Source organism: Cetorhinus maximus, chromosome 6 (genome assembly GCF_964194155.1).
Source record: "Cetorhinus maximus chromosome 6, sCetMax3.hap1.1, whole genome shotgun sequence".
Taxonomy (NCBI): Eukaryota; Metazoa; Chordata; class Chondrichthyes; order Lamniformes; family Cetorhinidae; genus Cetorhinus; species Cetorhinus maximus.
This window is the reverse complement of record NC_135884.1, coordinates 101905445-101929123: the sequence shown is the minus strand read 5'-3', so window position 1 is coordinate 101929123 and position 23679 is coordinate 101905445. Positions and strand designations below refer to the sequence as shown.

The following is a 23679-nucleotide window of genomic DNA, read 5'->3' as shown; positions in this document are numbered from 1 at the left end:
GACGACGTTTTATCCATGGGCTGCAATGGCGTCTTTTCACACTACATCGTCCCAAACCCGCCGCATTAAATACGCCGTTTCATGGTGGGCTGGCTCTCATTCACCCACCACATCATCACCTTGCCACTTCATCACACTGGGTGGCATATTTAAAGTCCTGCTGCGCGAACACTTCTCAATGCTTCCAGCCCACGAACACTGCACGGAAGACATGGACCCGAAATGCAAGAAGACTACAGCCCCCAGGTTCAATGATGCATCCCTTGAGCGCCATTTGGTCGCAGTGGAGGCTCACCGTGATGTCCTCTACCCCCGCCCTGGCTGCAGGATGGGCAGCAACATCACTAACCTGGCTTGGGGGGGCGGTGGCAGCAGTGGTCTGCGCCAACGCCCTGCAAAAGAGGACAGCCACCCAGTGCTGCAAGAGGATGAATGATCTCCTCCGTTCCACCAGGCTAAGTCATTCTTCTCATCACTCTCAACTCACACACTCACAAACCCATCACACATCCACAGGGGCCTCACTCACTGCCAGTTCAAGGGACATCACCATTCACTCTTTCACACACGCTCATTGTCCTCAGCCCGTCCATGGGATCACTCACCACCCACACATGCCAGGCATACTTATCATCTGGCCTGTCAGGCATCCTGGTTACACTCTCCCCATCGCTATTCTTGTAAGACAAGCTGGCTCACAATAAGAGGGAGAGGTCGCAAACTGGTGGAGGAATGCCTGAAATCAAAGTCCTCACAGACTTTGAAAACACAGCCATCCAACTGGCCTTTGAGGACCTGGACTGTTCCTCTACTGATGGTGAGGTCAGCGGTGCTCTACCAAGTGAGGATCCAGCAGTGCAACATCCATTAGAAAACCGTGCTGTGAATGATGTGTCCTGTTTCTTAGGCCACAGCCATGCACTAATTATCTCCCCTTGCTTTCGCAGGAATATCTGGAAAGCTGCCAAGAGAGTCCACGACCCAGGACCTCCAGTCGAGCCCTGAAGGAAGCTCAGAAGAGGAATCCGCTGAAACCTTCCCTGAAGACCTGTCACAGTGCTCACCCACACCCTGCACCAGACAGAGACACACACCTCAGTGAGACCTAGCTATAGGATAGCCTCGGGATCACAATATGGTGAGCACATTGCACTTTCTGACCGACAGCAGGCGGCAGCAGGGACTTCCCAGGTGTCTAACACTCAGAGGACTGCTGGAGGCCAGAAATTTGCTGAGTCCAAGTCAGATGAGGAGCCTCTGGACTCAGTCATGTCACAGATGCTGGAGCTGCAAAGGCAAGCTAAGGAACATAAGGAAGGGATGTCCGCTGCACTCCTCAGATTGCAAGGCATGATGGAGGAGTCTGTCCTCTTTCAGGCTAAAGTAATAGCGTTGGCATTGCAATGGACCGAGGTCACCACTGGTAGGATGGCAGCTGCCATGGAGACCTTGGTCCAAGACATTGGTCCTGCACTGTGGCACGGGCTGAACTCCATCGCCAACGCCATAGTTGGCCTCAAACAGTGTGTACATGAGAGGGGTGCGGGGCAGCCCGATCTCACTCCTGCTACCCCTTCCCCTCAAGGAGTCAGCCAGGGGCAGTTGGGCACCCATAGGGAGGAGAATCAGCAGGTGGCACCCCCCGGGGCCATCCATCCAGACGACTCCGGGAATGTCAGGCCCATCTAAATCCCCTCTTCCTGTGACCTCAGCAGCCCCAGCTCCACAGGCTGAGGAGGATGCCACTGCCACACAGCAGCCCTCCAGAAGACACCCGCCAAGGTCATCACAGACAAGGCGTAGGAGTCAGGAGGAGTCAGGAGTCAGGTTAGGAAAGTTAAGGAGATGTAGTTGCAATCCTGGACACGGATGTTAATCACTTGTACATAATGTTCGCTATTGTCAATAAACTCCCAGGGATGTCTCCCTGCCTATGCCTCCTTGTTCTGATGAGCAGTGTTCATGTCACTCACGTGTGAAACCTTTCTGCACAAGATAAAGGCAGGTGTCTCAGTCCAGGGCCTCTTCCCTGTGCTTTTTGCAGCCTTCAGACCAAAATGATGGTCCGGCCTCACACTTGCTGAACACATTACTGATGCCTGTACCTCGGTGCTTGTCATTGCTGCCGGAATGTCGTGGGCAGGCATCACAGAGTTCCGTCATTCTCTCTGTGTGCTCTCAGCACCTTTAAGGTGGGGCTGGCACTTTTAAAAGCATCTGATCCTTTGTCCACCTTCAGCATCTGCGACCAGTGACACTGTGCTCCTGAAGGGCTCAGGTGCTGAAGGTGGACAAAGGATCAGATGCTTTTAAAAGTTTCATGGCTGCATCTGTATGATCTGACCCTGATCACAGAGCGCAAGCAAGTTGCCCTCGGCCAGTCAGAAGTCAGACATTCTCAGAGGTTATGTGAAGATCTATGGAGTGTCCTCACTGCATGTCGTCATCATTCTCCTGCAATCAGGTGACTATTAGGGCCTCCACTGCGTCTCCATGAGAGGAACATTATCACAGACAGTATGTGCGCTGCCATAAGCCAAACTGGAGTTAAACATTCACAGATGCAATGTGAGGATCCATGGTGTCTCCTCACTGCATGTCGTCATCATCCTCCATAGCAACTATGAGGGCATCCCGAGTGCGCCTGCCTCGTCTGGCAAGGGCCTCATCGCCATCATCCTTGCCTTTGGGGACCTCCTCAACCTCATCACCATTGACATCCTCCTCATCTGAGGAGACCTCCAGCTGCTGCATCTCCTCCTCAGCCAGCTCGTCTCCCCGTTGTAGCACCAGGTTGTAAAGAGCACAGCAGATGACGACGATGCGTGACACCCTCTGTGGACTGTATTGCAGGGCTCCACCAGACCGGACCAGGCACTGGAACCTCACTTTCAGCATTCCAATGGTTTGCTCCACCAAGTTGTGAGTTGCAGCATGAGCCTCATTATACCTTCGCTCTGCTGCAGTCTGAGGCTGCCGCACAAGTGTCATCAGCCACGGCCTCTTTTGGGTAGCCCTTGTCCCCGAGGAGCCAGCCCTGCAGCATCTGTGGACCCTGGAAGACGTCAGGGATCTGTGACCAACTGAGAAGGTAGGAATCGTGGACAATCCCAGGAAACAGTGCACAGGCCTGCAGGATACGTTTATGGTGGTTGCACATCAGCTGCACATTCAGCGAATGGAAACCCTTGCAGTTGACATAGTTGACCCCTTGTTGCAATGGAGATCTGAGCGCCATGTGAGTGCAATCGCTCGCACCCTGCACCTGTGGGAAACCTGAGGTCTGAGCAAATCCAATCGCTCCTGCATCCTGGCTCTCTCGGTCCCAGATCAAATGCACAATGTTGTGTGGCCTCATGAAGATGGCATCCGTGACCTCATGGATGCATTTGTGGGTGGAGGCTTGTGATGTCCCACAGAGGTCATCTGTGGGGCCCTGAAAGGAAAAACTGGAGTACAAATTGAGCACCGTGGTCACCTTCACAGCCACTGGCAGTTGATGCCCTCCATGTCCCCAAATCCTACAGTAGTTGGCAGATGTGACCGACCAGTTCCCTAGATATGCATAGTCTTCGGCGACACTGGTTCTCGGTCACCTGCAGGAATGAAAGGTGGCGTCTATAGACTGTGGATCTAGCTAGGCACCAAACAACGAGGGATCACTGTGGCTCTTCAACAGCATGTGTGGGAGCCCCAGCCACCCCTTCTTCCTGAGGGTGCTGCTCCTCCCTCTGGTTAGCCAGGTGCCTCCGTTGCTCTCTCCCCAGTTGTCTCCACGCTCTCTGTACGCCATGAGGCATACAGCTAGTTCACCAGGCTCCATGCTCCTGATGTACTCCTGCAGGATGAAAGAGAGAGACATGTGGGTTAGCTTGTGTATACTAGGAACCTCTCTTGGTTAAGTTTGAAGGCCCCTTAATGCATCCCAGGGATTGCTGGCCACCACTTGGATGGCCAGCGTTTAGTGTGCTGCATGGCTGCCTGAAATCCCACCTTCCTCTGTCGCACTTCACCTGACTGATTGGCGGCAGCTTTGACCATTGGACTGCATGCTGTGCTCTCAGCTCAGGTGTAGGCATTCTCCTAACTTGCACTGCAAGGCAGCACCTGTTAGCTTGAACTATGGGGGAGACTGGTCCAAACCGGGATGATGACATAGCAAGGGGCTGTGAGTACCTCCAACTATGATTGCTCCACGGCCAGCTTTAGCAAGGAGATTGTACAACATGCCCAGTCATCCAACTGTTGTGCAGTCCACTAAAATGCTCATTAGTTTGCAGTCTGTGCCCAAGTGGTGAAAACGTCTGGAGCACTTGCATGTCTTGGCATTGCTTGAGTGGGCAGATAAGCTAGAGGCTCAACTCCATGCATGTCTGTGTGGCTGCGTCTGAGTTGTGTCAGCTGCAGAAGAATGGTCACCTTATATAAGGTTTCCCTAATGTTTCCCTCCTGCCACAACCCCGCATGTGCCTGTGCACTACCTTCAACTGCAGAGCAGCCCTTGCCCCCACTCCAATGTGCCTCAACTGCAGAGCAGCCCTTGCCCCCACCCCCAAGTTGCCTCAGCCACAGGGAAGCCCTTGCCCCCACACCTCCAACCCGCCTCAACCTTGAAGTCTAACAGGCGACCCAGGCGAGCACTGTGCAACGTTACTGTGTACTCACCTCCAAGCTCCCCTCAAAGTGTAGCTTGCCAAGTGCACGTTTTATATATGCTGCTGTGAAACACATCAGCATGCAATCGTGCCGACATGGGCAGATGATGCAGCAGGAGGGGATGATTTCGGTGGGCTGGCCTTATAATGATATGCAGGTGTACAATGAGGTTCCCGATGTCTGATGGCAGGAAACATGGCCCACCATCGACAGGCTGAGCAGACAATCACAAACTGGTTTCACAACATCGTGAAACCGATTTTTGGCCTTCTTGCCATATTGTCCGCTCACGCCGCAGAGCACACCCATTGCCAGCGTGCACGGACGATTCCACCCTTAATCTTATACTTGGTGAAGATGCGTAGCTTTTCTAGCTGTCAATGGAGATGTTATAATGAAGAGCAGTAAAAGGTAAAGAGATTGTAGTAAAAGAGAAAGGAGAAACTATATTCAGAATAAGTGGCTTTGTGGCAACGAGCATAGGAAGAGAGAAATGGGTTGGTATACATTTATCAACTGAGCATAAAATTACTTTTTATTTTCCATGTAGGCGTTGTTTAATGTGGACACTGTTTGCCACCTTCATATGAAATTGTGCAGTCTTCTGTTACATCTTAGGCTGAATTCCTTAATGTACAGGAAACCTCTTTAAAAAACCCCTGTCTCAGTCCATTATAAAGATTTGATCAAATATGAATGGCAACTTAGGGGACAGTTGATAACAAAAGGTGGATTACCTATTCAAATTCCAATAATTTGTGCTTCATTTTAGACAAATAATTAATTTGTATAGTTTTAATTAAACAAAAGCTCAATGTAATTCCTGGACTCAAAAAGACAATTCAATCTTTTCAACAAGATGGGGTTCCTGTTCCTGATCATTTTCAATGTAGTGACTCCTCATGGCATATGTGGACATTGGGTGAGGATACAACTGGGATACAGTACCCCTTCCCTCCCCATATTTGGATATCCTGCTCACTGACATGGCCGACATATGAAGAATGGTAACTTAAGTAAGGTGCAAGGAGAGCAGCCAGAGCTCGTAGAACCATCTACCAGCATAGTCAGTCCCTTCAGGTGAGGAGAGGACATTAAAGGAGGGAAAGTCATTTTAAAACTTTCATCAGGTTTGAATCCAATTTGCATTGATGGACACACAGGGAAGTCATTAAAGCATAAAATTACTGCATATGATAATCTAGAAATTGACTTTTCTACCTGTGTATGTTCGTTTCAGACCAGATTTTAATCCTTGAGGTGGCTCATTGGTAAACTTTATCGCCATTTGCAGCAGAGTAATAGGGAAGTGCCTGTGGACCTCAGTTGTTATCCACAGTCGGAATGAGTCCTGAATAGTCTCAGTTTCTGTAATTGTGTCCATCAATTCATCCATGAAATCCAGTCCTAAGTGGCAGTTCTGAAGTAAAGCCCAACCTCCCTAAAAATGAATCCCAAAAGCCAATTCATTGCATATGAATTTAGAAGCCAACGCAAAACACAGTTATTATTTAAAGGTGAAAACATTTGGTAATTTACTGAAAGAGACATGTCTAAGCTTTTCATCTTGCACTCATCAGGGCACTCACAAGAATACCGATATAAGGGGGGAAACAATAAATTATACTGTATGTGAAGGGAGTGCTGATTAGCTGGCAAGTGGCGTTGCCATGGAGAATGTACCACTGATGGTGACTGACAGTTAACTGCCAAGCATTATTTGAAATTTAAACCAAGTAGCTTGACCCTGATTGGTCAAGGCGTTGCCCCGAGGAATGAGTCAGTGAATGGCTGTCACTTATTTTATTTAGCTGAAACAGGTGCAATGTATGAACATGCTCTTTCTGCCTGCAAAGAACAGGGCCTTGTGTCTTAATATATGTAGCTTCCAGTACACGCAAATGTGCCACACTGTGAACCCGACTGACTATCTTAAATTGGTTGGCAGCGTAACTCTTAGCACATTGAGGATTATTTAGCAAATGTTGTCCAATCGCGGAATTACATCTAACATTGGACACTGCGTTTTGAATTTTGAAAGCACGGGCTGGTTGGGTATGTTCTGTACCCTGTCCATTGTGAACAGTGGCTGGGATATGCTTTTTGATGGCAGCACCCTGTTCATGGCGAATACCACTCGTGTTGCTACTGCATAGTAGCAGCATGAAACAGCTAGCTTCACCTGTTGCTCAAATTTTGAGATACCTTGCCCTTCCAGGGTAATCTGAGGTAGACTGGGCACTTTTCAGAGCCAAAAAGTGACAGCCTTAGGTCCATTCATGAGTTTGCATGATATACAGTGTGAAATGATCTGATCAGGGTAGCCATTATCCTGCAGGATACCATTGATGCACCCTATTTCAGCATCAAGCTTGCATGGTGAGCAAAAGGCTTGGAACCTACTTACAAGATGAATCTTATAGCGTGTGGAACTGTAAGAATGCTAATACGTATATTGACCAGTGAAGGTAGGCTTGTGGTAGACCATGGTAGAGACCGTCAAGCCAAAAAAGATGTCCTGCCTATCACACGAGTGAGTAATGCGATATATGTGATGCTAGGTATGTAGACCGTACGTGCCAAAGACTGGCGAATCGTATCAAACAGCATGTCCCAGCCACTGTTCGCAACAGGCAGGGTACAGACTGTACCCAACCAGCCCACGCTTGCAAAACTCAAAACGCAGTGTCCAAAATTAGATGTGATTCTGCAATTGGACAACATTTGCTAACTAATCCTCAATGTACTAAGAATTACACTGATAACCAATTTAAGATTGTCAGTTGGGCTCACAGTGTGGCGCATTTTTCTGTGCTGTAAGCTACGTATATTAATACTCAGGGCCCTGTTCTTTGCAGACAGAAAAAAATGTACATACGTTGCACCTGTTTCAGCTAAACAGAATAAGTGACAGCCATTCACTGACTCATCCCTCAGGGCAATACCTTGACCAATCAGGTTTAAATTGCAAACAAGGCTTGGCAGCTAACTGTCAGTCACCATCAATGGTGCATTCTCCATGGTAATGCCACTTGCCAACCAATCAGCACTCTCTTCACATACAGTATAAATTGTTATTTTCCCTCTTATGTTGAGGATACCATCCAATACCATGAGGGTATTGTGTGGCACTACCACCATGCTAAGTGGATAATAGATTTCGAACAGATCTAGCAACTCAGGACTGGGCATCCAGGAGGCACTGTGGGCCATCCGCAACAGTAGAATTGTATTCGAGCACAATCTGTAACTTCATGGCCCGGCATATGCCCCACTCTACCATTACCACCAAGCCAGAGATATATCCTGGTTCAATGAAGAGTGCAGGAGGGCATGCCAGGAGCAGCACAAGGCATACTAAAAATTAAGTGTCAACCTGGTGAAGCTACAACACAGGACTACTTGCATGCCAAACAGCATAAGCAGCAAGTGATAGACATGCTAAGCGATTCCACAATCAACAGATCAGATCTAAGCTCTGCAGTCCTGCTACATCCAGTCATGAAAGGTGGTGGACAATTAAACAACTCACTGGAGAAGAAGGCACCACAAATATCCCCATCCTTAATGATGGGGGAGCCTAGCACATCAGTACAAAAGGTAAGGCTGAAGTATTTGAAACGATCTTCAGTCAGAGGTGTGGAGTGGATGATCCATCTCGAGGTCCCCAGCAAATTTGATTCACTCTATGTGATATGAAGAAGCGGCTGAAGGCACTGGATACTGCAAAGGCTATGGACCCTGTCAATATACCGGCAATAGTTCTGAAGACTGGTGTCCAGAACTTGCTGCGCTCCTAGCCAAGCTGTTTCATTATAGCTACAACACTGGCACCTACCTGGCTATGTGGGAAATTGCCCAGGTATGTTCTGTACATAAAAAGCAGGACAAATCCAACCCGGCCAATTACTGCCCCATTAATCTACTCTCGATCATCAGTAAAGTGATGGAAAGGGTAATCAACAGTGCTGTTAAACGGCACTTGCTTAGCAATGACCTGCTCACTGACGCCCAGTTTGAGTTCTGCCAGAGTCACTCAGCTCCTGACCTCATTACTGCCATGGTTCAAACATGGACATAAGAGCTGACATCCAGAGGTGAGCTGAGAGTGACTGCCCTTGACATCAAGGCAGCATTTGACCAAATATGGCATCAAGAAGCCCTAGCAAAACTGGAGTCAATGTGAATTGGGGAAACTCTCCACTGGTTGGAGTCATACCTAGCACAAAGGAAGATGGTTGTGGTTATTGGAGATCTATCATCTCAGTTTCAGGACATCACTGCAGAAGTTCCTCAGGGTAGTGTCCTAAGCCCAACCATCTTCAGCTGCTTCCTCAATGATCTTTCTTCCATCATAAGGTCAGAAGTGGGAATATTTGTTGATGATTGCACAATATTCAGCACCATTCGTGATTTCTCAGATACTGAAGCAGTCCATGTGCAAATGCAGCTAGAACTGGACAATATCCAGGCTTGGGCTGACAAGTGGCAAGTAACATTCATGCCACACAAGTGTCAGGCAATGACCATCTCCAACAAGAGACAATCTAACCATCGCCCCTTGACATTCAATCGCATTACCAACACTGAATCCCCTATGATCAACATCCTGGGGGTTTCCATTGATCAGAAAATGAACTAGACCAGCCACATAAATACTGTGGGTACAAGAGCAGGTCAGAGGCTAGAAATCCTGCGGTGAGTAACTCTCCTTCTGACTCTCCAAAGCCTGTCCACCAGCTACAAAGCACAAGTCAGGAGTGTGATGTAATACTCTCCACTTGCCTGGATAAGTGCAGCTCCAACAACACTCAAGAAGCTTGAAACCATCCAGGACAAAGCAACCTTCTTGATTGGCACCCCATCCACAAACATTCACTCCCTCCACGAATAGTGGCAGCAGTGTGTGTACAATCTGCAAGATGCACTGCAGAAACTCACCAAGGCTCCTTAGGCAGCACCTTCCAAACCCATGGCCGCTACCATCTAGAAGGACATGGACAGCAGACACATAGGAACACCACCACCTGGAAGTTCCCCTCCAAGCCACTCACCATCCTGACTTGGAAATGTATCACCATTCCTTCACTGCCGCTGGGTCAAAGCCCTGGAATTCCCTCACTAACAGCACTGTGGGTGTACCTACACCACAGGGACTGCAGTGATTCATGAAGGTAGCTCACCACCACCTTCTCAAGGGCAATTAGGGAAGGGCAATAATTACTGGCCTAGCCACATCCCGTAAAGAATTTTAAAAAATTTTGCGAGTGTCCTGATGAGTGCAGGATGAAAAGCTTAGACGTGTCTCCTTTTGTTAGCAATACTCAAGTTCTATACCATCAAACAATTATTAGTAATTTACCACCTTCTGTGGTTTTTAAACTAATGACCCTTAGTTGACTCTCTTCCTGATTTTTCCCCACTTCTTTATTGGAGAGTGTCTGGCCTCCATTTGGGAACTCGCTCCATTAAATTGCTGAGATCAGGAGTTTATGCAGTAAAAGAGATTGGGATTATACTCAATTCTCAGCATTCTGGTGTTGATGTTTCAATGCCCTGTGGCAATACATTGACATAGGAGGTAGTTCAAATCTCCACAACAGTAGATTGTTCTCAAGATCTTTACATAATAAAACTACAAGATCTCAAAGAAACATGTTAACTGAACTAATTCGGCAATTTAAAGAGAACAGAGATAATTACTATCTTTGACCATACAGCTAGTGTGTAAGGAACACAGATATCTGTAAGGGACAGGTTTGTACATAAATTGGTGAATGATAATCCTCTTACACTTGACATCGTCTGCTGAAGCAATCTGCGTGCATGTGTCTCTTGACCCTGACCCATAGAAACATAGCGAGTCTCAATTTTCAGTCTCTTTCCAAGGGCAATGATGCGGTCTGTAGGATCAGAGCCCATGGAGAGAAAACAGATGAGGGGGGTCCTGGTGTCAGATTCCTCCCAGCTTTTCTCAAGGTCCAGAATAACACCTTCCGCATACTTCTCACCCATAGAATCGATAATATATTTGCGGGCCTAGATATATAAAAATAAGTATTGGAACTTTTGATTTTAAAAGGCATATATTTTGTCTCTACGTTGTTAATATATCTTAAAATAAATTATCGCAAAAATTCAAAATCATTGCTAAGTGCAACATTTCGGCAGTTCTTACCGTGGCCAAACACAAATGCAATTGGGTTCTGTGAAAATCATCCTGTTAAACTGTTGACTCTGATAATCCATTGGGTAAATGCAACACCTGACAGGGAACTATGCACAGTTACCTGATCTCAGTCAAGGAGGCAGTGAGGTCACTCATTTTAAGAAACAGTCACACCTATAATTATTGTTAGCTTGGCCCAGAGCGTATTATTTTCACTCTTGCCTCCAATTCAAAAGATTGTGGATTCAAACCCCATTCCACATAATCAAGGCTTCTGTGTTTGCCTACATAATACCAATGAGTAAATCTTAAAAGGTGATATTCATTGTATATGCCTCTTTCTTGCTCATTGAAGAATTTGGCAGTCAACAGTTCTTTTATTTATAAACTAGATGAAGTTTTAAGAATGGCATTGCAGGAGGAGCAGAGATGTGCAGTTTCTGCAAGATGTGGGAGTTTCAAGTTAACATGGAAAAACACCTGAGAAAATTGTCTCCACCTGAGATTATTTCAGTTTATAATCACAGAAGCTGGAGACGATTCAATACATCAGTGAAGGAGAAATGTTTCTGGAAAAAGAGTTTCAGAGGCTGTAACCCTGCTTATAAAGAGGGAGCTAGCAGTTGTTGAAAAAGGAGTGGTGACTATCTAGGTGTCAGGAAAACAAGGAGTGACAGGCTAAAGCAAGAACATCCAGAGAGCAGATTACTGTTTCTAGACAATTTAAAGCAGTGGCTTCTTGTGGGGAGGGTAAGAACAAGACTATCAAATGAACTGCAGTGGAATCAAACAGTATCAGATGACACTTGTTGGGGAAGATTGGCAATTTAATTAGGCATGTAGTAGGAATAGGAGAGTGGATAATGCCTTGATAGAGTGCAAGTATTGCAAGCTGAAAATTTGGAAATAAACTGGGTGAAATGGAATAAATAGATATGAGAGCAGAGTACACAGGATTAGGAATGTGTGCCAGATAAACACCTACACAGTTTGGCTGGGTGGAACAGCCTGCCTCTGTTACATAATTTCTATGCATTTCAATGCCAAAGTGATGGTTTTACTGAGGAAATTATTAATCAAGTTTTTATTTCCAAAAGTTCCACCTGTGCAATTGTTCTGTCAGGACACCAGGATCGGACCAGTAAAAGCTTGCCAAAACAATCCAGAGATTGATGGTAGCCATCAGGCATAAACTCCTCCTCTTCTGGAGCATCTTTATCATACCAGTTTTTCCATTGCTTCTCATTTCGAGCAATCTACAAATGTAATAGATAAACAGCTGACAATTACTACAGCATAAGCACCCTTAGGAAATGGAATTCTTCTGTAAAATTCCATTCACGAAAGGTCTCATATTATGTACAATAAAGGCTCAAAATCAAAACAATTAAGGTTAGCATTGCCTCTCAGTGCCAGCATTCATGCATCAAGCACACAGTTCAGCCTGCCCAGTTTGCAGCTCACCTGATTTTACACTCATTGAAATAAACACCTGGGTCAGAATTTTATCTTCGGCGTGCGGGTGCGCGCCTGACACGTTGGGACGTAATATGACATGTGATGACATTGAGCATGCATCCCAATGTCACTGCGCACCTGCGTGACATTTCATTCGGTGGGCGTGCGCCGGAGTCGGCTGCGTGTCCGCCAATAATTGAAAGGCCTATTAAGGCCACTAAGGACCTAAATAACTTGAAATTTATGCTGCCCGTCCAACCTAACAATTGGCGGGCAGGTGAAAAGGCCAAGCTTCCTTTACATTTTTTAGGAAGCCTCATCCAAGAGCAGGATGAGGTTTCCTAAAGCTAATACTAATTAAATAAAACCTTTATTTTGACATTAAAAACATGTTCCATCTCATGTCACATGAGGGGACATTTCATTCAATTTTTACTGCATTTATTAATTTTCTTAAAAAATGCTTCAATCTCCCTGAGGCAGCTCTGTGCCTCAGGGAGATTGAAGCGCTCTTTTGCGTGCATGTGCAAACTGCGAGCTAGACCCAACTCTCCCTCCTCCTCCCCCGCACAGGTAGTGCTCACCGCTCATGATCCACACAGGCCGGGCCTTAATTGGCCAGCCAGCGTAAAATGGTGATGCAGAGCCGATTGTGGGCAGCAGTCGGCTTTCTGATCGCCCCACCCGCTCCCGCCGAGCCTGCATGCTGAACATAAAATTCTGGCCCTGGAAAATTGAACAGGTTGCAATATGAGGATACTGATCTCTACACCTGACAGTCTGATTTGTGCTACAAATACACAAATCTCTTTGGAAAATTAAAAGCAATGCATCTACTATCTCAGCAGCCACTTCCTTTAAGTGGATGAAGTCCATCAGGACCTGGATGAAGTCCATCAGGATCTGGATGAAGTCCATCAGGACCTGGGGACTTGTCAGTTTTTAGTTCTAATAATTTTCTCAGTACCCTTTCCCTAGTACTTGTTATTCTTTCAGCTCCTCCCAACCTTTCACCTCCTAATTCACAATTATTTCTGATATATTATTTGTATCCTCCACAGTGAAGACAGACGCAAAATATATGTTCAATTCATCCGTCAATTCCTTATTTTCCACTATTAATTCCCCATTCTCACTCTCTAGAGGACCAACATTCACTTTATTTACTATTTTCCTTTTTAAACTTCTGTAGAAACTCTTACTATCTGTCTTTGTATTTCTAGCTAGCTTTCTTGCGTACTCTAATTTCTCCCTCCTTATTAATTTTTCAGTCATTCTTTGCTGTTCTTTGTGTTCTGTCCACTTCTGACTGCCACTCATCTTTGTGGAATTATACACTTTTTCTTTCAATTTGATACTTTAACTTATTTAGCTAGCCACAGAGAGTATGCTTTTCCCTTAGAGAGTATCTTTGTCTTTCTCACTGAAATACATCTTTTTCTGAAATATCTCCTTAAATGTCTGGCACTGCATCTCTACTGACCTAGCCCCTCACCTAATTTTCCAGTTCACTTTAGCTAGTTCTGTCTTTATCACCTCATAATTTCCCTTATTTATGTTTAAAACACTAGTCCACTCCTCTCTCCTTAAAACTGAATGTGAAATTCAATCAAATTATGATCATTGATACCTCGGAGTGATTTTACTATGAGGTCATTAATTAATCCTGTCTCATTGCATATTACCAGATCTAGTACAGCCTGCTCTCTGGTCGGTACTGAAATGTGCTGCTCTAAGAAACTGTCCTGAAAACACTATATGAACTCATTATCCAGCCTACGTTTGCCAATCTGATATGTCCAATCTATATGTAGATTAAAATCACCCATGATTATCATCGTGCCTTTCCCACAAGCCCCCTTTATTTCTTCCTATGTACCCCGTCCTACAGTGCGGTTACTGTTAGGGGCCTATAAACCACTCCCACAAGTGATTTCTTGCCTTTACTATTTCTCATCTATACCTAAACTGATTCTACATCTTGATCTCCAGGACTAAGGTCATCTCTTTCAATTGTATCAATGTCATCTTAATTAACAGAGTGACCCCTTCACCTTTTCCTAGCTTCCTCTCCTTCCTAAATATTCAGATCCCAGTCATTGTCATCCTGCAGCCATGTCTCTGTAATGGCTATCAAATCATACATATTTATTTCTTTTTGTGCTGTCAATTCATCTCTTTTGTTATGAATGGATTCACATACTGAGCTTTTAGTTCTGTCTTTTTACTTTTTTTGTAACCTCTAGCCCTATCTGCTGGTGCACTCTTAGGTTTGTACACTCCCTTCCTGCCATGCACTAATCATCATTTCTCTTATTCCTACCTTGCCCTCCTGCCTTGTCTTCTCTATTTAATTTATTACATCTTCCCAAACTTGATCCCTTGCCCCCTTATTTAGTTTAAAGCTCTCTTTACCACCCTAGTTCTATGACTTGTCAGAACACTTGTCCCAGCATGGTTCAGGTGAAGCCCGTCCCAATGGTACAGCTCCCACTTTCCCCAGTACAGTGCTGAATCCCATGAATTGAAACCCATTTCTCCCACACCAATCTTTGAGCCATGCATTTAACTCTCTAATCTGATTTACCCTACACCAATTTGCTCGTGGCTCAGGTAGTAATCCAGAGATTATTAACTTTCAGGCTCTGCTTTTTAATTTAACCCCTTTCTGCTCATACCCCCTCAGCAGAACTTCTTTCCTAGTTCTAACTATGTTATTGGTAGACATGGACCATGTGGACCACAACCACTGGATCCTCCCCATCCCGCTGAATGTTTATCTCCAGCCCCAAGCAGATGTCTGGAACCCTGGCACCAGGCAGGCAACACAGTCGTCTGGACTCCCACTCTTGGCTGCAGAGAACCGTGTCTATCTCCCTGACCCACTGTTCCCAGCTACCACTATATTCCTATTAACTACCCCTGCTTGAATGGTCGCCTGTACCATGGTGCTATTGTCAGTTTACTCATCTAACCTGCAGCTACCACTTTCATCCATACAGGCTGCAAGAACCTTGAACCCATTGGACAATTGCAAAGTCTGAGGCTCCTCCATTTCTACCTTCTGGGTCCCCATACCTGTATCACTTGCAGTCACACTCTCCTGTCCATGACTACTTACCAAATCAGAGGACTCTATCCTAAAGGGTGTGATTGCCTTCTGGTACAAAGTATCCAGGTAACTTCTCTCTCCACCACCCCTTCCACCCTACCCCAATGCATCGCAGTGTCTGCAGTTTGGGCTCTGACTCTGAGCCGAAGCTCCTCAAGCCATAGACACTTACCGCAGACATGTTTGCTTTGGATCGCCTCGGTGTCCAGCAACTCCCATATTCTGCAGTTGCAACACATCACTTGCCCTGCCATCTTTATTATGTGTTAATTAATTTATTTTTAATTCATTTATAAATAATGTTGTAGGAGAATGCTGGGGAAGTCAGAGTGTGGAAGTCTGACACCTAAAAGTGGGATGCCATTCAAATCTTCAGCCCTCATGAAGTCATTAAAACTCTTGGGGTGCTGTTTCCAGATTTGAGGGATCACATTCCTGCTGCTCATTTCCTCAGCCATATCCATTCATGCTTGCTTAGTTTGAGAAATTGGCCTCTTTCTCCCATCTGCAGGAAACACCACTTCACAGCAGTCCCTCAGATTCCACAGTAGGACCTCTAGGGAATAGTTAGAGATCCAGGATTGTGGTGGACAAGGGACAGTGGGGGCTGCCTTCCCATGTCTTCTTTCCATTCCTATGGTTGCTGAAGCCTTGGTAGCAATGTATAATTCAACCATTCTAATCTTTTCCAAGGCCCCTTTAACAAGAGATGTTTCCATTGATAGAGTGCAGGTTGTAACAAGCTCATATTCTGTGATTGGTCAGGAAACCTGGGAGAGGGATGTTAATGGCAGAGCTGAGTTAAAGAGCCATGGCAAAGTCCATTAATACAATAGGTTACTGACCCACTGCCAATCCCCTTGCTATGAGCAGGTCTATTTTGGTAAAATCTGCCCAATGTGTCTGCTGCAGTACCTGGATACTGCATTTGAATTTAATCATTTAGGGACATGAATTATTTGTTTATGTCTATAACCTCAGTCATGTATGAAGCTCTCTTCTAAACAGAACAGTTTGAGTTCTGACCGGGCAGATGCAGTGAACAGGGCAGGCTGGCAGCTGCACCTTTGGTTTCTTATTTCACTCATAGAGGCTCTTGGAAGAATCACATTTGAGTACACCAAAAATATCCTATACAGCAAGTTTTGGTGATTTATAAACCTAGGAGCTGCATGGATTCTTTCTAAACGTATTTTGGAAAACAAGGCATTAACATGCTCGATTACTTTATTCCATTTCGAAAATTGGAATATGATATACTATAAATTGACAGAAGATGGGGGAGGACAGATGGTTATGTCATATCGGTTGTAATATAAACTCAATGCTGCTGATCACGTATTATTATATTCTTATATTCACATATATACACAAATACATACATGTTATATACATGTGTACACATATATATATATATACACACACATACACACATATACATATCTACATAATATACTACAATGTTCTTCATATCTATTCTTGTTACCCCTCCATTTTATTTTAATTAAGTTTTCTTTAAATGGATGCCTCAGGGAGATTTACCACATCTGAATATCTTGCCTGCCTATGAGTTGATTCCATTTTGCTATTTATTCAAACTGTCTTATGATGGCTAGCACCACAACCACTACTACTCAGTCTGAAACTATTGCCTGTCCATCTTTGCATCTCATCAGAAATTAAGCTCTGTCCATCATAATACACCTTGCAGTTGCATTGCTTCCAGTTCTCTTAATACATAATGTCAATACTCATCAATCTTTAGTTTACAGCTTGTTTCACTTCACTTTCTTATAAGCAAACGGGATCCCTTTAATTGCAATTGCAACTGTTTTTGTATCTTGCAGCTGGTTCTAGTGCCCGGTCAATCATTTTGTAGCACATTTGACTGCACATCTTAGGACACTGTGCCAGTTTTCACTGTGTTACTTTGCATTAGAAATAGTGTTGCGTACTGTAGCTCAATAATATCCAGTAACTAGAGCTGGCAATCTGCTCCCATTGTCTGAGCATGTCACAGTCTTCTGCATCCAACATTCTACCAGTCCCAATATTCTGAACTCAGTTGCTCCAGCATTCTGCTGGTCCTGATACTCTGCACTCAGCATGTTATCAGTCCTGATATTTTGTACTCATTCCCCCGAGTCTCAAAACAAGGAGGAAACATCAAAGGAACCATAAGGCAGAAAAGCAGTGCTCAAAATTGAGAGTATGGGTTAGTTAAAACATGGAGCACTTATCTGTCTTTTTTGTGTTTCAGTTTATGCAATACAGGTCAGCAACCCAGTTGTGATTCTTTGCACTCAGTTCCCCCAGCATCCTACCAGACCAGTTGCTCTGTTCCCAATTCCCACAAATCACACCACTGCTACTCTTTTCTGATTTCCCACAGTATTCTAGCAATCCAGCTGATCTTTTCCTAGCCCCCAAAGCATCTGTCCTAGGTCTCTTACAATATGTTTTTTATATATGGCTGAATCATAAAAGGGGACTTGCAATTTAATTCAATTTTTAAAATCAGCCATTTTATTCTTCCCATTTTTTAATTTGTCAATAGCTATCACTCCTGTCGCCTGGTGCCTGACCTCCAGGTTCCCATTGCTGTACATACAGTATCCCATACTGTCCCTGAGACAAGTGAATCTTGGAAGTTTTGCTATTCTTTAACTGTTTTTGTAACCTATTTTAAAATGTTTGGAGCCGCTGCACTTCTTTTGTTATGTGCACCTGCAACAGATCTCAAAGGCAGCCACCAGAAATCAGTTAATAAACAGGAAGTTCAAACCAGCAGGAAGCTTATAAATAAGAGACTCAAATTAAAACATCTTTACTTAAGTTAAAGTTTTCAAGCTGCACAGTTAGTTGGGAGTGAAAAAAACCTACAAATTAGTTTAATCTTTTATTAAGTTAAATATGTGATTGGGACATTAAGTCTACTATTAGTTCTGCTGGGTCAAACGCGTCAAAAAATTTACATAAATCTCATGCATCAACATTTGCTGAAATTTGAATCCATAACTTGATGAATGATTGTTATTAATCACCAAAATAACACATCAAATGATGTTCAACCAGTTGCCTTCAATCTTACCTGGAAAAGGATGTCTACGAACTGATGAAGCTTACTAAGTTCAACTAAATTCAACCAAGTCATATCAAGGATCCATTTGGCAGGTTTTTGAGGACAAGTTTTGAGGTCCAGAGAGGCACCACCTGGAATTCACATGGCATGATACAGATAATCTATACATAATACATAGACCACACTCAAAAACATGATAAATTTATTGGCTGACATTTCAATGTATCAATTTATTGGTTGCAGAGTTCATTGTCTCAGACCTCCTGGCGGTTGGATACAGAACTACATCTGCAGAGCAGACTGATTTTTTTCCCTGCCCAAGGAATAATATCAAGCTGTTCAAAGAGATCTAAAGACAGAGCCATGGAGGTAAAATAGAAGGAATTCTCTCTCAACAAAATGTATTTTCCTAATCATATCCACAAATAGAAAAACTAATCTTTCAAGTTTATAGACTTTACTTGACAACAAAACAGCAAGTTGCATCCTACTTGCTTGCTGTATGACACAAAATGGGAGACACTTGCAGCACACCACATTCCTTAAATCAATTACTATTTAGGGCTCCGTTATATATCCACTTTGGCATTGATGCAAAACAATTTTGGATATGCAGCACACAAGTAGCAGTGTACCACAAGAGATTGTCGATTATATCTAAAACTGTGAGATTGCAACTGCCTCCAAGTGGCTGTATTATGCTGGTTTGAGATTGCACTGTCTTCTGCAATTTAACTCCAGTCTCTGTAGAAGAATTGGTTTCTAATTTAAAGAGGTGGACCAGAGGAGAGAAACTTCCTGCATCAGTTCTGTCATAAATATTCCATGGAAGAAACTAAGAAGATGATTTTGACTTTGAGTTTGTATAAAATGGGTGATAGCAAATCAGCAGTCTGTTTTACATCTACCTGATTGAAGTCAATGGAAATAAAAATTGTATCACTCATTTTACACTAACACGCAAAGCCAAAGTATCCCCTAAATGTTTAACAGCAATTTTAATTACATTCATTAAAATTTTTGTAACATAAAATAAATACAAGTGCGGAAGACTGGTCCATCTTAGTTCATCCATCGGGAAAACATCTACAACTTAAATGCCTCAAGGGCTTATGCCTTATTAACAAATTCCATGTTAAACCAAGTAAGCTCCTTACCCAATTAAAGCCAAAATTATCATTGATAGAATTATGGTGCTAATCACTTGTAAAATCTGTTAGACAACACACATTTCCTGTTTAACACTATGCTAATACAAATTACATTCTGTAACTAGAGATTATAAATTTAAGCTCCTCGCCAAATGAACAAAAGGAGGGTTGTAATGATATAAGGCCCTACTCAAAAGCGCGAGAAGGTGAATAACTACTTTTCGGAAGGGAAATGAACAAATAGTTGAAAAAAAACTTAAAAGGCTATTGGAAGGGGACTATGTAAATTGCTATTTCTGAGAGTTGGCTCTGATACTGTGGATTGAAGGGCCTCCTTCTGTGGTGTAAATTCTACGATTTTATGACACATTTATGATCATTGTATATTTTTGTAGATACAGTATTAATCAGTCATATATCTATACAGCACCTGGTTTAAGTAAATACTTCTGAGGGAAACTGTGCATAATTTCTTTCAAATACACTTTATCTATTGCCTTAATTGGATCCTTTCATTAGACAGTATTTCAGAAGCATGGACAAGCATATTTAACAAAACTAATCCAATCGTAATTACAGAATTTCAGAATTAAAGATAATGGTTTCCACTTCATTGCTTATTGATATTATTACTATATAAATGAAAGCTGTTATTGATATGAAGCAGTGTAGCAGACCCTTCTCACACTAAAACATAATTATCCAATTTTGACTACAGTTAAAAACTTGCTCTTGTTCCTGTTCTCTCCAACTTAGCCATCACAAAAGCATTATAACAATTTTTAAAAGTTGTGGTTCTACTTGATATACTTTTGAACCAACATACCTTTAATGAGTGTGACAAATTCATCATGCTTAACTTTGTGGCACTGCATATCAATTTTCAAAGTGAGCAAAAGTGTGAAAAGGAACTTGTGTTGCTCATACAATCCACGAGCTGTATATGTGTAGACTTCATATGTCATATAATCAATAATGCTGACTATTCGCTTGCTGGTGAATGGACTCTTGGCAGACCTGGTGGAATTAGTTTCGAAAATATATTGAATGTAATAAGAACCATATTAAATGTAGCATGCAAAGATTTAAAATAGAAATTACATTGTAAATTATGATGGGGTGGGCAGAAAGAAAGAAAATAAGTCTAACTGGTAAATCCAAGTAAATACAATTGTGGTACCAGACCTGACAAGTGACAGGTCGAAGATCCCAAGAAATTGCCTCAGAGAAGTTTGATACATCACATTCACCATACTCATCTCAACAATCAAGAAATAAAGGATGCTGCCTCTTGTAGCAACTGTGTGAAAATAAAGAGATGTGCGATAATTCACCTACTACAATGATAACTAATTGCAAGACAATGTTAATGTCAAATGTAAACGTTTCCCAGCATTGGGTTCCAAATATTGCACAGAAGTAACAAAAAAAATCATAACGGTGTCTAAAATTTTATGCAACCTCAGTCTTAAATTCAATACTGGTTCAGAGAGTTGGGTCGGGAAATTACATTCTAACTTTCACATTTAGTCAACTTTTTTGTAGATTCACACATTAAACCCTTATCTTCAAACATTCATCCCAGGAAACTGTACTGAACTTTAAAAAATATATACCGATAGGCTAGAGATTTAATTATTTTCAAATAATCAAAAACAAATGTGTAAGTAAAAAGGCAGTGCTGAAAACCCAGAGGGTTTCCTTTCTGTTAGTCAAAAGCCATAGTCTGAGTCAAACTTGATTGTTTTCAATTGTTTCAGTCAGATCTTCAAAGCCAAAGTAAAGACCATTAGAATCTGAATAAATTCAAATTCAAACATGTAAACTAAACCCCAGGTGTTCCTCATGAAGAATAAATCTCAGTTTATACACTGATTGACTTGATACATCAGATTCCACAGGGAGTTGTGACCCACCTGGTCGGTACTCCTCCCTGGCAGCATCTATTTGCATTTCTGTCTCAGCTGCTGTCTTTAGCTTCTGTGTTACTTCTTCAGCTGTTTGCTTGGTGTTTTGAAGTACTAGGATCAGGCTCTCATCATCCACCAAGGAACCCTGGGTAGTTGTTAAACGGTAAAGTAGGTTATCTTCTAACTCCTTCATCTTCCTTTTATTCGCAGTTACATCCTCCATTAGGTTTGTTCGCTCTCTCTCCAGCTCCTTAAACAAATTTCAGACAGAATTATTACAGTGTAATTATGAAGTAAGCTGTACTCCTCGTTTTAAAGGAGACACCTCTCCTAGTGAGAACTTAATGTCCTAAAAACTAAATGAACATTATCTCTTTATCTGTGTATTTTTTAACATTCTAACTTAAACCTTAATGCATTCTTTTGGTCTCAATACTTCAAATTGTTTGTCAAAAATCCATTCTTACTACAGCCTCCAAATGATTTCAACCATTAGTTTGAATTTTACTACAGGCTTCAGGACCTTGACATTCAGCCAAAAAGTGGGTCCTCGAGCCCAGACGCATTCGGCATTTTACCACAGGGAAAGGGAAATCCTGTTTGACAAATTTATTAGAGTTTTTGAGGTTGTAGCTAGTAGGATAGATAAAGGGGAACCTGGTAGATGTAACATAATTGAATTTCCAAAAGATATTCAATAAGGTGCCACACCCAAAATGTTAATACACAAGATAAAGGGCTCATGGAATGGGGGTGATATATTAGCACAGATAGAGGATTGGTTAACAGACAGGAAACAGAGAGTAGGGATAAATGGGGCATTTTCAAGTTGGTAGGCTGTAACTAATGGAGTGCCCAAGGATCAGTGCTGGAGCCTCAGCTATTTATAATCTATATTAATGACTTAGACAAAGAGATAGAGAGTAACATATCTAAGTTTGCTGACAATACAAAGCTAGATGGGAATGTAAGCTGTAATGAGGGCACAAAGAGGCTGCATTGAGATATAGGCAGGTTAAGTGAGTGGACAACAAGATGACAGATGAAGTATAATGTGGGGAAGTTCTTTGGTCATACGAATAGAAAAGCAGATTTTTCTTTAAAAGGCATGAAACTTGTAAACGTTGATGTTCAGAGAGACTTGGGTACGTATACAAGGATATCAAAAGGTTAGCATGCAAGCACAATGAGCAATTAAGAAAGCAAATGGCATGTTGACCTTAATTACAAGTGGATTGGAGTACAAGAATAAAGAAGTCTTGGTACAATTGTATGGGCCTTTGGTGAGACCACACCTAAAATAGTGTGTGCAATTTTTGTTACTATATTTGAGGAAGGATATACTTGCATTGGAGGCAGTACAGTGAAGGTTCGTTAGATTGACCCTGGGATGAGAGGGTTGTCCTATGATGAGAGGCTGAGTAAATTGGGTCTATATTCTCCGGACTTTAGAAGAATAAGAGGTGAATTATTGAATCATTGAAATATTCAAGATTATGAAGGAGCTTAGCGGGATAGATACTGGGAGGTTGCTTCCCCTGGCTGGGGAATCTAGAACAACGGGGCACAGTTTCAGGATGAAGGGCTGATCATTTAGGACTCAGATAAAGAGAAATTGCTTCACTCAAAAGGTTGTGAATCTTTGGAATTCTCTACCCATAGGGTGCGGCTGCGCCATCATTGAATGTATTTAAGGCTGGGATAGATAGATTTTTGATCTCTCAGGAAATCAAGGGATACTGGGAGCAGGTGGGAAAGTGGAGTTGAAACCCACTTTTTTTTACATGTAAATTACTTTGGAAATATCAACTATATGTTTTGGTTGTGATTGCAATAAAACAAGTGTGCAACCTGTTAAATTTTGAGATATTGTTGATGTTGGTTTAGTCATGTTGTATTCTTGGAACTAATACACTTGAACCATTTTACAATTTAATGTACAAGCTGTTTTTTTCAAGCAGAGGGGGAGTGTAGTATATTGCAAGATCTGAGCAGTTATATTACCCCTTCTGTTGCCCTCTCTGTTGGGGAAGTGTAAATAAAGTTAGTTCAATAATGGTTTCCTGCAGCTCAGCATATGTTATGCAGTGCAATACCCAACAGCCTCAATGAAGCCAGTGGCTTACTCACATGGCATCAGT

At 42.9% G+C, this 23679-nt stretch overlaps 1 protein-coding gene across 1 annotated transcript in view; it reads right to left on the bottom strand.

Annotated features, from left to right (window-relative positions):
- The window catches only part of LOC144682303 (dynein axonemal heavy chain 5-like), a 319205-nt gene that overhangs the window by 34535 nt on the left and 260991 nt on the right, over positions 1 to 23679 (bottom strand). The window contains exons 67-73 of the mRNA XM_078544778.1: positions 21545 to 21788; positions 20814 to 20928; positions 20455 to 20645; positions 18487 to 18608; positions 11929 to 12081; positions 10450 to 10695; positions 5878 to 6097 (exon numbers count right to left, since the gene is read on the bottom strand). Coding sequence (XP_078400904.1) covers positions 5878 to 6097; positions 10450 to 10695; positions 11929 to 12081; positions 18487 to 18608; positions 20455 to 20645; positions 20814 to 20928; positions 21545 to 21788 — 1291 coding nt within the window. The remainder of the gene's footprint in view (positions 1 to 5877; positions 6098 to 10449; positions 10696 to 11928; positions 12082 to 18486; positions 18609 to 20454; positions 20646 to 20813; positions 20929 to 21544; positions 21789 to 23679) is intronic.